This window comes from Drosophila mauritiana, chromosome 2L (assembly GCF_004382145.1).
Source record: "Drosophila mauritiana strain mau12 chromosome 2L, ASM438214v1, whole genome shotgun sequence".
In the NCBI taxonomy this organism is placed as follows: domain Eukaryota; kingdom Metazoa; phylum Arthropoda; class Insecta; order Diptera; family Drosophilidae; genus Drosophila; species Drosophila mauritiana.
The window spans coordinates 18,550,526-18,563,004 of record NC_046667.1 but is presented as its reverse complement, the minus strand read 5'-3'; the positions used below and the strand labels follow the sequence as shown (position 1 = coordinate 18,563,004).

The 12,479-nt window shown below is 46.4% G+C and overlaps 4 protein-coding genes across 6 annotated transcripts; 2 read left to right on the top strand and 2 right to left on the bottom strand.

Annotated features, from left to right (window-relative positions):
• The first annotated feature begins 22 nt into the window (after positions 1-22).
• LOC117135251 (uncharacterized protein C1orf50 homolog) lies at positions 23-939 on the top strand. Its single transcript, XM_033295395.1, has 4 exons — positions 23-219; positions 281-438; positions 498-659; positions 719-939. The coding sequence occupies exons 1-4, from the start codon at positions 165-167 to the stop codon at positions 908-910; spliced, it is 567 nt and encodes a 188-aa protein (XP_033151286.1). The 5' UTR covers positions 23-164; the 3' UTR covers positions 911-939.
• Positions 940-1,157: 218 nt separating this feature from the next.
• LOC117135249 (protein hook) lies at positions 1,158-3,817 on the top strand. Its single transcript, XM_033295393.1, has 7 exons — positions 1,158-1,388; positions 1,443-2,216; positions 2,274-2,834; positions 2,893-3,011; positions 3,073-3,125; positions 3,184-3,360; positions 3,412-3,817. The coding sequence occupies exons 1-7, from the start codon at positions 1,272-1,274 to the stop codon at positions 3,648-3,650; spliced, it is 2,040 nt and encodes a 679-aa protein (XP_033151284.1). The 5' UTR covers positions 1,158-1,271; the 3' UTR covers positions 3,651-3,817.
• Positions 3,818-3,865: 48 nt separating this feature from the next.
• LOC117135250 (protein hairy) lies at positions 3,866-6,900 on the bottom strand. Its single transcript, XM_033295394.1, has 3 exons — positions 6,516-6,900; positions 5,536-5,847; positions 3,866-5,347 (listed from the first exon to the last, which is right to left on the bottom strand). Exons 1-3 carry the CDS (start codon positions 6,562-6,564, stop codon positions 4,185-4,187), a joined length of 1,524 nt encoding a protein of 507 aa, XP_033151285.1. The 5' UTR covers positions 6,565-6,900; the 3' UTR covers positions 3,866-4,184.
• A 4,028-nt stretch (positions 6,901-10,928) lies between these two features.
• On the bottom strand, positions 10,929-11,956 carry LOC117146071. 3 transcript variants are annotated; one of them, XM_033312026.1, is made up of 2 exons: positions 11,837-11,956; positions 10,929-11,535 (listed from the first exon to the last, which is right to left on the bottom strand). In XM_033312026.1, exon 2 carries the CDS (start codon positions 11,494-11,496, stop codon positions 11,149-11,151), a length of 348 nt encoding a protein of 115 aa, XP_033167917.1. In that variant the 5' UTR covers positions 11,497-11,535; positions 11,837-11,956; the 3' UTR covers positions 10,929-11,148. The 3 variants fall into 3 exon arrangements, with proteins under 3 accessions (XP_033167917.1, XP_033167926.1, XP_033167909.1); XM_033312035.1 differs by lacking the exon at positions 11,837-11,956 and adding an exon at positions 11,702-11,746; XM_033312018.1 differs by lacking the exon at positions 11,837-11,956 and adding an exon at positions 11,590-11,688.
• Positions 11,957-12,479: the final 523 nt, after the last annotated feature.

The window sequence follows — 12,479 nt, the reverse complement described above, 5'->3', positions numbered from 1 at the left end:
GTATTCGATAGTGATCGATAACACCCAGGGAAAACGATGAGTGGTGGAGATATACCAGCTATAAAGAACACATGTTATTATTTTTATTTTTGGCAGTCCATAAATTTACATAGTTGTCAATCGCGGAGTGATTACTTATTTTTATTCATGTTTGGTAGTGTGTGATGAAAAGAGCCGCCGAAATGGACCAATTAACGTATCAGACAGCTGTAAAAAAGGGTACGCCTCTATGATATAAGTACTGAGATGTAAACAAAACAAAAATGGTTTTTTTTTTCAGCCCAACTGGTTGAGAGGAATCCCCAGTTGCAGATCAACCCCATGCGTGTATCCATGCACCAGGAGGAAGACATCATCGAATTGGCCCAACAAATCCAGAATGCTGATAAACAATTGAAAAACACAACTTGCCACAAGCTGGGGGTCATAATGGAGCAGGTAAGCCATACTCCATACTCCTTTAACAATTATAATACAAACTAATAAATCTTTCATAGATCAAAATGCTTCAGGCCCAAGCGATGGAGATACTTAAGGAGTCCACTCTCAACCGAGATCTGCACAGTGCGGCCTGCAATTTCACCAAAAAACCCGGACAAATCTATCATCTTTATCAAAGGTCATCGGGTCAAAACTATTTCAGCATGCTATCACCGGAAGTACGTTTTCTTTGAAAATAATTCTAAAAAACCCATTATTAATTGCTATACACTTTTAGGAATGGAATCTTTCCGTTGACCAAACATTCAAAGGCAGCTACAGATTGGAATACGATTTGAGCTGGACCCCCCTGGATAAGATTAAGGAGCAGGATGAGAAGCTTAAGTGGGCGGAGCAGTGCATGCAAAAGGCACTAGATGGTGGGCGTGGTTCGGCCATGGCAATTGACTTTAATATAAACAATGATTGAAAGAATATATTAAAAATTATTTTTATTAAGATGAGTTTGTACCCAAGCTTCGATGTTATTGCTATTAAAATTAAAAAAGCACTAGCATAAAATGTATTAATTTTAGTTTAAAACTTAACATTTATATTTTTGTAAACATAAATATTTAATTCCTGTTTAATTTTGTAAACATGATAAATAATATATGCTAACGATATTTTCTATCGATAGAGAAAGTGCATCTCAATGGCTTTCGATAGCTGCCGTGCAGTTCGATTTATGTTTTTGTTTTTAGTGCAACAGCTGAGAGCTCTCTTTTTGTGAAATTGTGCATATTTTTAGTTTGTTTTGTTTCGTTTAGCGTTTCGTTCACACCCGCAACATGTCCGCGCCCAAGAACGAGATGTATTACAGCCTGCTGGAGTGGTTCAAGACCCTCAATCTAAATGCCCCGCATGCGGATGCGGAATCCCTGGCCGACGGAGTGGCACTGGCTCAGGTAACTAGATATACATCTATAGTTCATCAATATCTATTAGCTGTTTATTCACAGGCCCTCAACCAGTTCGCACCCGAATCCTTCACCGACGCTTGGCTGTCCAAGATCAAAGCCAGCGCCGTGGGCAGCAACTGGCGACTGCGAATGAGCAATCTGAAAAAAGTGACCCAGTCCGTGTACGACTACTACAGCGATGTACTTAACTACTCGCTGAGCGATTTCTCGAAGCCAGATCTGCAGAGGATTGCTGAGAAGTGCGACTTGGGAGAGCTGGAGCGCTTGCTGCAGTTGGTCCTTGGGTGCGCCGTGAACTGTGCCGAGAAGCAGTCCTACATCACGGAGATCATGTGTCTGGAAGAGGAACTGCAGGCGAATATAATGCGCGCCCTTCAGGAACTTGAGGCCACGAGGCAAGCATCCACGCCGGAGGGCGGTGTAGCCAGTTCCTTGTCTCGTGGCTCTCGCACAGGACTCCTGGACAGCAAGACAGTTCAGGAGGATCGAGACGCCCTGGCTCAAAAATGCTTTGAGACGGAAAAGAAAATGCTCCTTCTCATAGACGAGAAAACGAATCTGCAACAGGAGTTGCATAAGCTGCAGCAAGAGTTTGCCCGCCTAGAGCAACACTCCACGGTAATCGGAGATGATGGAGTCTCCTTGGGACCAGTCCAAACAGGATCTGTGCGCTACAACGAACTGCGGCGTCAATTGGACCTACTAAAAGAGGAACTTCTGCAGTCTGAAGGAGCTCGGGAGGACCTTAAAATCAAAGCCCAGCAACAAGATACCGATCTGCTTCACATGCAAATGCGAATAGAGGAACTAATGGTACGGTCACCACGAATGCATTTATGTTTTATGTTAATTAACCTTTCTTACCTACAGAAAAGTTCCGCTGAAGTGACCACACTGAAGGATGAAGTGGATGTTCTGCGGGAGTCCAACGACAAGCTTAAGATATGCGAGGCCCAGCTTGACACGTATAAAAAGAAGCTAGAAGACTATAACGACCTGAAGAAACAAGTAAAAATTCTGGAGGAGCGTAGCGCAGACTATGTGCAGCAGAATGCACAGTTTGAGGAAGATGCGAAACGATATGCCAACACCAAAGGCCAAGTGGAGCTGTTCAAGAAAGAGATTCAAGACCTTCATGCCAAGCTGGACGCCGAGAGCAGCAAGAATGTAAAGTTGGAGTTTGATAACAAGAATTTGGAGGGCAAGAACCTGGCTCTGCAGCGGGCCAAGGACAGTTTGCTCAAAGAGCGCGACAACCTTCGCGAGGCAGTCGACGAGCTGAAATGCGGACAATTGTCCTCGAACACAGCGCTGACAGGAACCACGGTTTCCAGGGAACTGCAACCGTCGGCCACAGTGGAAAAACTACAGCGCCTGGAGGCGGAGAACAAGGCTCTGCGCGAGGGACAGGGTGGCCAGACAGCTTTGGCGGTTAGAAATATTAGATAGCATAACTTGGCCACTTTATATTAATACACATTCTTTGCAGCAACTTCTGGACGATGCCAATAAACGCTGCGAGAATTTGCGTGAGCAGCTAAAAACAGCCAATGAACGTATACTTTCCCTGTCGCATGCTTCTCAAAGCGATGATCCCATTTTAAAAGAGTAAACATAATAGGTTTTTTACTATTGCATATAGAATTTCAAACCTTTTCTTTTATCACAGGAGCGAGTTCGGCAAACAAATCAAACAGTTGATGGAGCTAAATGAACAAAAGAGTGAGTCATGATTACTGCCACAAGAAAAAACGCCTTCTAATATTTTATATCAACACAGCACTCCAACTGGAGGAAGCAGTTACCCAAAGCACGTCTCTGCAATGCAAGGTGACTCAGCTGGAAACCAATTTATCAGCACGTGAGCAGGAAATTCTGGTGTATGACGCCAAATACCGAAAATGCGTGGAGAAAGCTAAAGAGGTGATCAAAAGCATAGATCCTCGAATTGCCAGTGGTAAGTACTTAAAAATATAACAAAGATTTACAATAATTGTTGAAATTTTAGCTCTGGATGCTAGCGTACTGGAAAAGAGTGCTGATCTCGTCGAGGAGGAGCCCAAGCCCAAGATGAGTGTGATGGAGGAGCAACTTATGACCTCCGCCTTCTACAGACTGGGTGTCAATGCCCAGCGCGATGCAATCGACTCTAAGCTGGCAATATTGATGGGCTCGGGCCAGACATTCCTTGCCCGCCAGCGGCAGTCCGCGCCGCGCAAATCTCTAAGTGCAATGAAATCAAAGTAGAAAGCATGAACCTGAAGAGTAGGATAAGTCTCATTTCTTGTTTGAAAATTTATATAACTAATATATAATACAAGTATTTATTGGACCTCCGCAAGGATCTGTATCGTATTTATAGTACATACCTTAATAAAATTGCTAAAATGATTCAATAGAATTACCAATTTAAATTTCAAATAATTTTTCCCCGTACCCCCTTTAAACCAGAATTCAAGTGCTTTTGTAAATATTTTTGCTTTAGTTATTGAATTAAATACATTTAACGCAGAGTTCAGGGCAAAAACAAATGCACACATAAATGAAAGGGTAGCTCTACTTGGCTCTGGAACCCATCTTGTAGAGTCTTGGGCGTTGGCACAGGTTGGAAATGCAATTCGGAGAGGTGCAGGAGCTACACAGACGAGCGGTAATAACAATAGGTGTCATCCTCTACTTGGCGATCAGTGGGGGCAGCAAACCGCCGGCTGCCGGCTGGTTCTCCCCCAACTAACTGGTGGAGTCTACATACTTAGTACGTAGGATCTCTGACCGAACGGCTCACCAGGGCCGCCACATGCTCTCATCCTGTCCAGCTGCTGCTGCAGCAGCTGCCGCCTGAGCCATGTAGTGATACTCCTCCTCCTGACGTTGCCTTAGAGCCTGACGAGCGGCGTTGCTTGTCTGGGGTCGCGGACTGGTCGCCGGAGCCTCGTTCTCATTGGAACCGATGCCACTCTCGGATCTTGGTGAGGATTGCTGCGTGGCGGGCATGGACTTCAGTTCCGACATCGAGACGCCGGAACTGACAGACGCTGCCACCGAGGCAGGTCTCTCTTGGTGCACCGTTGGCGTTCCGGCACCGGAAGTAGCCATTGCGGCAACTGAGGCTCCTGCTGAAGCGGCCACAGCCATGCTGTTGGCATATGCCGCTGCGGCGGCAGCCACATGAGCAGCCTCCAAGCCGCCCGGAAAACTGGGACTCAACTTGCCGGCCAAATGTGGCTGAACCCGTTGCAACTCGATCAACCGCTCGAAATCCGTACGTGTGGCAATCGGATCCACCAGCGGCTGGGCACTAAGGCCAAGGGCCGCTGCCAGCTGGACATAGTGGGGCGGCAGGACCAGGACTCCATTGGTGGACTCTGGTTGCTGCTGCACGTGCGCCTTCAGCTGCTGCTTGTACTGCTCCAGGACATTGGCGCACACCTTGTTGCGATCCTCCTCGTAGCTCAGTTCGCTGGGAGCGACGGCATCTACGTGAGGCGATGTCTGGCCTTGTGTCTGGCTTTGCACCTGTATTGGAATCGGAGTTTGCGCCTGCGCCTGGAGTCCACGATTGTTGTTCTCATCCTGGGGAGCCGGCGTCACTGGCAGCGCCCTCTGCTCAGCGGCCACCATTTTCAGACCCTTGCTGTAGTCCACCGGGTTCGAGTCCTGGCTGCTGTAGTCCAGCGAATGCTCCTCGGGCTGCGACTTCTTCGCGTGATTCAGGTCGAAGCAGCTGCTACTGCTGGGACTTTCGGCAAACGCGGCCGTCGAATGGGGACAGATCTCCACGTCGATCTCGGCTATGCACTGGTCCAGGTGCCGCAGCAGACGCGCCTTGGAGCCGGGCTCCGCCAAGGTTGGCATGGTGCCCATGGGCGGCGGTTCCGGGGTGGCCAGATAACGAGCCACCTCGCGAGCGCAGTCCGTGTAACCAGCTCGGTATTTGTTAACCGCTGAAAGAAAATCAGGATTTGAATGTTATTATCTAAGTTTGGATACAAGAAGTTTGCCTAAGTCCTAAATTTAATTAATTTTATTTTAGATACAGATATGTTCTTCAATATGTATGTATAAAATTACTTATTGTTGCGGAAATGTAAAATCTTAATACGAAAATTGTTACCCTTATATGAGAACTTACTGGGATCGTCGAGATTGCGGTGCCGCTGAAAGTGGCGGACGGTTAGCTCCAGGATGTCCGCCTTCTCTAGCTTGGTGTGCTTCGCCTGGCCCTCGCCGTTCTTGGCATTTTGGCTCTTGGTGGACTCGAGGATGAGGGCCTTCAGGATGGCCAGGCTCTGGTTAATTCGCGCCCGCCGTCGCTTCTCCATGAGTGGTTTGTTTGTCCGCTTGCTGATGTCCTGCGACGAAGTCACATTCTGCGTGGAGCTCACCAGCCCGATGGACTTTATGCCGCTGCCATTGGTTGAGCCGGCGGCGGTGAATCCGATGCCTGGCGGGAATAGCGAAGGTCAATAATTAATACAATTATCCCTATAACCTGCAAGTTTTTGTAATTAAATCAATTACAAACTAAGTTATCTCTTTCGTTTCAGAACTTTTTTGGCGTTGAAATACTCATGCCCAGTTTTTCAAGTGAAAATATTTAGTTTATTATAAAATATTTGTTAATTAAACAATCATTGGTTTTAAAATTAAAAATCTATAAATTAAACTAAAATCAGTGAAATTCTTTGAGTTGAACGTTAATGTTTAGTTTCAAAACACTTTGGTGCTTTTTTTTATTTTCAAAGCATTTTATTAGGGATTATTATAAAACTAACTAATCAACAAAATATTGTATTATTATATTATTTAATTTAATTATTTAATTTATCACTTATTGTCCACAGGTGGTCTTTTTTTTTGCAAAAACATGTTCTCTGCTATTTGAACTTTTGTTTAATTGTCACTAAGTAAATATAAATATATTAAACAATTTTTAGCCATGAAGGACGTTTTTTGTGGAAACTTGTTGTCAATACTTTTGTTTGCCAAATATTTATTAGTCATTCACTTTAGAAGTTTAGGTGACGCTTAAAAATGCAGTTTATCCTTCTGAAGTTCTGAGTCCTATTTTCTGATAGAATTCAACTTTTTAAACACAAACTTGTTTATTACCAGGTGCTGATTTATTTTTTGAGTAATCCTTATCACGTTTTGCTGTCATTTTCTCATTTTTACGAAATCCAAAAGAATTCGTTGCCCTTCGTCAAACAGAGTGAAATTTAACGTTTTCTAAATTTTATTTGGGCTTAGTAATTTCGAAACTTTCAGTTTAGTTTCCGCCCGCCTACAATCACGTCTTTTTGGTGGTGGAATCACGATTCAAATTCCGCTCGACAAGGAGGACACGCGTCCGTTCTGTTCGAGGATTCACGGCTAACTGACGGCGAGCAGCGAAACAATTGCGACTTTTCACTTCGTCGCCTGTCGGCTGTCTGGCTGGCAATGGGGTTTTCCGATTTTCCGCTGCCGCGTGCGCTTGGCTTGTGCAAAATTTCCCGACTGAAATGCTTGGTTAGCTCATGTTGCTGCTGCTTTTGCTGTTGGCAGTGGCACGAGCCGTCGTCGTGTGGCGCAGCAACCAAAGCAGATTGGAGTCAACCGACAATAAAAGGAACAACAACAACAACACCAGCGACAGCAGCAGCAACAGCAGCAATAGCAACAAAAACAGCACTAGCAATCAGCAGGAGCGGCAACAGCAACAAAGCCTGTGGATGTGGCAGCAACAGCAACGCCTGGCTGCCTGCCACGTTAATGGTGGTTGTGGTAATGGTTGCCCCACCGACCTCCACACACACACACAAACACCCATAGATTTGGCGAAGAGCTTAACGACGCAGCGGAGGCATGTTGCCAGTGGGCGGTGGGTGGCTGGGCCCGTGGGCGGAGGGAGGGGGCTGAGTGGAGCAAGGGGATGAGGGATTGGTGGCGCGCTGGCTGCGGCAAATGTCAGGCAGCCCGAGCGACAAGCCGGATCGACGTGCCGCCACTTGGACGGACGGCGTGACCATGTCTGGCTTTCACACACACACACACACTGGCACACCCTCAGTCACAGACACAGGAACCCACTCATACACAGGCATACAAATCAATTCGCTTAGGCGCAAATAGGAAACTACCCAGCACACATGGCGGATGAGTGTTATTTTGGCTGAAAATGCAAAGCATACTTTTCGGGGCAAGGTGCAGGCTAACAATTTGATTGATTAACTAAAGCAGGCTAAATTAATAACTTATGAATAGATTGCAAAACTATATTAGTTTTTATTTTAAGAAAAATATTTATTAAATTCTAAACATGCTGTTAATAATTCATATTACTTTTTCTTCTTGCCACAACAAACTGTCGACCGAAAACGTGCTGCACACTTCGTTCACTGGGTGGACTGCGTCAACGGCGGGTTAGCCAGAGCCGGGATCTGGTACGGGGTTGTGGCCTGCGGGCGACGAAGCAGCTCCTGCTCCTTCGACCGACTGGCTGTGGGTCGTTCGGGGTCAGTGGGGGTGGGTCGGCTGAATGGATGGATGGATGAGCGGGCGTGTGGGTGTTTGCTGTCGCTGACTTTGCCATTCGGCTGCCCGCATCGAAATCATAACACCAACGAGGCGAAACTTCTGCGGCGCAGCAGTCGTGGCAAATAATAAGCCAGGCCAGCGGAAAACGGAGGAGGGAGCGAGCGAGGAGCAGGAGCAGGAATGGCAGGAATGGCAGGAATGGCAGTAGTGGCTGGATCCAGACGAAGACAACTGTGACAGCGGCAACAGAAAGGACTATTAGATAAATACGATTGCTGGTGCGAGTTTTTGGGGGCGCAATGCCGTGGCAACAAAGTTGATGGCTACAAATTGGCAGGGATGTGGGCGGGCACACATCCACATCAGCGGCGGCTTAACAAGGTGCGCAACGCATTGCAATTCCCGTCGATTTAAACAGTCCGAATGCGGCCAACAACAAGTGCCCCAAACTGCGTGCCATACAATATGGAAATTCCACATTGCTGCAGTGCGCCCACATGTGGCGGGTTCACAGGACTCCGACACAGTGTGTGTCCAAAACCAATCGAATTTGTACGTAACATAATGCGTCACAAGGTTGGCAGGATAATCGGAGCTTAGCTCTTTTTACAGACGATGAGTGGCATCACATGGCTGTGGGTATTCATATATCAAGAGCTGGTTACATTATGTGGCAAACTCCAATAATGTGACTTAAAGAGAGGACTTAGTAAAAAGTGGTTGGCCAGAATCGTGTGGTATGTACTTATAAACCGAGTTCTAGGTAGACAAAGTTCTGGGATTATTTCATCACTAGTTCTGGGAACATGCACTTTCATATTTTGAATAATAGAGCAGGTAACATTAACTTCAAAACTGGGTACTCAGAATATTCGTACTATCAGGGCATCTCTTACCAGCCATAATATCCAAACTCCCTCCTCTTTTCGGTGATTTAATTAAGACAGATTCCGGGAACTGATGCCGCATTGTGGCTACGTAGAATTTCAATTTGCAACGCCCGAACAGAAGTTTCCCCCGCGGCAAGGCAAGGCAAACAACGGTGCTTTTGTGAAATTTTAAGCGCCAATTTGGAAACGGGGGAGCATAATGAGCAATTAGCAGCCGCATCTTAAAGCTGGCGAAGGCCAGAACCTCACCCAGTGCCGCCGAGTGTGGCTCTCCTGTGGGTCGTTGGCACTCGTCAGGTGGCGTTTTTATGCGGCCTGGCCAGGTGCAATCAGTGTGGAAAGCACAAACATGGTCGGGGCGCGGGAAGAGCTCTCCAAGCTACGCACCACGGATCGGGGGGGATAATGCCGAGGATGGCGAGGATATATGTGCGTGGAATGAGGACTGGCAACCCAATCCACTTGGCGCATGTTGCCAGCTGCCATTGCCGCCAGCCAAATTACTGAACTGAACCGAACTGAACGATGACTTGAATGCTGCCCTCGCGGCCTGGGAAGCTTGCGTTGGTTGGGATCCGGAGGCGGGTGTCTCCGTGGGTGGCTCGGTGGTTCAGTGGGTCTGGGCCAGTCATGTGGTGCTGGCACACACATAAATCGTTTATAGCCACACCGAGAGCAGGCAGTCCGCCACCAGCGTCATCATCGTCATCGCTAAAAGCCCTGCCACGACCCTGGGTTTGGGCTCCAGTTGTACGGCTTTGCCTCTCCGGCTTTTCCACTTCCTCCGCTCCTCGCAACCCCACTTGCCGCCTCACTTCACTGCTGCCGATGTTTCTGGTCGACTTGACAGGCTGCCCCATTGCCACTGCCACGTCCCCAGAGCCACACACCCCACCCCCCTTTCGGATAACCTACAACCACCCTCTACCCTCCACCGCCCACATCCCACTCAGACGTGCGGGAGAAGTGGCATTTTAACAGCCGGCAGCAGGCCACATGCAACCTTCGGCCACGGATCGCTGACTGTGGGAAATACTCTACCCGCTATGGGAAGCTACACTGAAACAAAAGCCACGCTATGATTTACTTTATGAATGTATATCTTGAAGTTGGTCCCAGGGAAATATCTATATATACATATATATAATTTGCTATAGGTAAGGAACTTGAGTGAGGCCCGCTTTATCTGAAATCCAATTGGAGTTAGTTTTCGAATCAAAGTTGTGCTAAAGCAGAAATATTTTAAATATTTTTTCCATAATAACTACTTTATTAATATAATGAACATGCCCTTAAAGAAAAATTTGCTTCTGTGCATTCCCTGCGACTGGTAGTCGGAGTCAAAGGTATAAAAGGCAAGTTAAGCGCAGACAGCAGTGGCAACCGGAGCCCGGCGAAAGGGGAACGGAGGAAGAGCGGAAGGACAAGGGAGCAGTGGCAGGAGCAGGCTGGAGACGGATCTCGTGCTCAGTACCGGCAGCGAGAACAACAATAACAATGCGAAAAGGTATTGGTGGCAAAACAGAACTGAAAATCAAACTGCGGGGGAAAAAGGACCAAAAGACTCGTTCGCACACAGACAATCGCACTGGCGCACCAGTGAAGGGAAAGCCCCACAGGAAAAGCTTCGGAAGTGCGCTCCATGCCGCAATGGCAACGGAAGCAGCACAGGACAGGACAGGACAGCCAGAACGAAGGGACGAGGGACACGGTGCGGTGCGGTGCGGTGGGCGGGTTGGTTTGCTGGTTCGGTGGCGGGTGGGGAAGGCAGTTTGTCAAGTGGCGGAGGGGAAAAGGACACGAGGCGGAGCAGGAGCTGGTGGCAGAGGGCCATGACACGACCTGCTCCTGCCGTTGTGTCGGCTAAAGAGAGAAAAATGACTAAATCAAAAGGAAGTGCGCCACACTGTGCGGTGTAAGAGCACGTACAATACGCCACACTATGGGCAATTTCACCTGTTTTTTTGGCATAAATAAATATATCGGTAACTACTTAAGATACGATGATTTGTATTTCTAGTCTTTTTGCGTTCGCATTCACACTAGCTGGGTAACGGGTATCTGATAGTCGGGGAACTCGACTATAACATTCTCCCTTGTGTAGATTTGATAAGCAGGCTCATTTCACTGGGCAAACGGCCATCCGGTTCCAATGTTTTAGGCAGGCAGCTCGACAAACCACTGACTACCAAATTGTTTTGTAATTTTATGCTGGATTTTCCATTTTTATTGTCGTGAACATTTAATGGCCACGTTTTACTTTCATTACGTTTAACGCAACTCCTCCACTTGACAATTGACGAAAGACATAATTTCACTTTTTAAATGAATGTGGTCTAATGGTGACGGTCCATCCCGATGCCGATCTGCCCGGAGTCACTATCCAGACTGGATTCGCAGGTCTCCCCGCCGGATGATTCAATGTCTGTGAAGGTCGATCCAATAGGCTGGTCCAGGAACAACTCATCAACGTATATTAGCAGATCGTCGTCTGGCTGTTCCGGTGCCGGGTAGTTGGCCAAAACCTGGCGGAATACGTTGTAGCGATCCCGCAACTCGTCACTCACTTCCTCCGGACGACGATCCTGGTTCAGGAGTTGCTGCAGCAAAGAGTACAGATGGGCCTGGTTTTCAATGCTGCAATCGGGAAGAAGATTGCTCACGCCCAGTACATTGAAACACATGGTGCTCAAGGTGTCAGTCCTTCTCCAAAGTCGATAACTCTGTGGTTTTAAAATCTTTAAATAGTTACAAAATTTGAAAGCAACTGTACCAACCAATTCGGAAAATTACGAAAGTGAGCTCTTTATTTTGAAGTTAAATTCAATACTTTCAATGATTTGTTTAGGTCTTGTAGTTGAAAATATATGAATATAAGTAGTCACTCACAACAAAAGGAGAATCACCGATGCCACGTGCTTTATATTTGCAACAGCTGACTTTACAGCTGTTATTTTCTAAAATTGGACTGTTAACTTTACATTTGCGTTACATAACATTAACCTTTGACTGTACTGTACCAACCAATTCGGAAAATTACGAAAGTGAGCTCTTTATTTTGAAGTTAAATTCAATACTTTCAATGATTTGTTTAGGTCTTGTAGTTGAAAATATATGAATATAAGTAGTCACTCACAACAAAAGGAGAATCACCGATGCCACGTGCTTTATATTTGCAACAGCTGACTTTACAGCTGTTATTTTCTAAAACTGGACTGTTAACTTTATATTTGCGATACATAACATTAACCTTTGACCAATTCTAAATCCGTTAAGAAAGCGAATTTTCAAACTTTGCAATATTTTTAAAAACACATTTTGCTAACAAATCGGGTCAAATTCCCCATAGTGCTCCACTCCGCCTATATTGGTGCTCCTGTGTGTGTGTTCAAGTGCGAGTGTTTGGGTGGGTGTCTGTGTGTATGTGTGCTGGCGCGTGCTTCGAAGAACGAAAGCATGACGGCTCGAAACAACCGACAAATCCGTTCAAATCAAACTGAATATGACAGTCGCAAAATATAAATAAAAAAATAAAATACTTCGAGTTCTAGCATGATTAAGGGTAAGACACAAAAATAAAACTAATTTGAAAGCTATTAGCACTGCATTTATCAATGGATGATTGTGCTCTCCTGAGATACCGAAGGTGGTAAAACAGCTTTAGAGT

Excerpts from the sequence above, each read along its gene's own strand:
- LOC117135251 (XM_033295395.1), top strand. The coding sequence starts at position 165 with ATGAAAAGAGCCGCCGAAATGGACCAATTAACGTATCAGACAGCTGTA. Across the intron at positions 439-497 it reads TGGGGGTCATAATGGAGCAG|ATCAAAATGCTTCAGGCCCA; the intron begins GTAAGCCATACT and ends AATCTTTCATAG. Across the intron at positions 660-718 it reads TCAGCATGCTATCACCGGAA|GAATGGAATCTTTCCGTTGA; the intron begins GTACGTTTTCTT and ends ATACACTTTTAG.
- LOC117135250 (XM_033295394.1), bottom strand. The coding sequence starts at position 6,564 with ATGACAGCAAAACGTGATAAGGATTACTCAAAAAATAAATCAGCACCT. Across the intron at positions 5,848-6,515 it reads AAAAAATAAATCAGCACCTG|GCATCGGATTCACCGCCGCC; the intron begins GTAATAAACAAG and ends TATTCCCGCCAG. Across the intron at positions 5,348-5,535 it reads CCGCAATCTCGACGATCCCA|CGGTTAACAAATACCGAGCT; the intron begins GTAAGTTCTCAT and ends ATTTTCTTTCAG.
- LOC117146071 (XM_033312026.1), bottom strand. The coding sequence starts at position 11,496 with ATGTGTTTCAATGTACTGGGCGTGAGCAATCTTCTTCCCGATTGCAGC.
- LOC117135249 (XM_033295393.1), top strand. The coding sequence starts at position 1,272 with ATGTCCGCGCCCAAGAACGAGATGTATTACAGCCTGCTGGAGTGGTTC. Across the intron at positions 2,217-2,273 it reads TGCGAATAGAGGAACTAATG|AAAAGTTCCGCTGAAGTGAC; the intron begins GTACGGTCACCA and ends TCTTACCTACAG. Across the intron at positions 2,835-2,892 it reads GTGGCCAGACAGCTTTGGCG|CAACTTCTGGACGATGCCAA; the intron begins GTTAGAAATATT and ends CATTCTTTGCAG.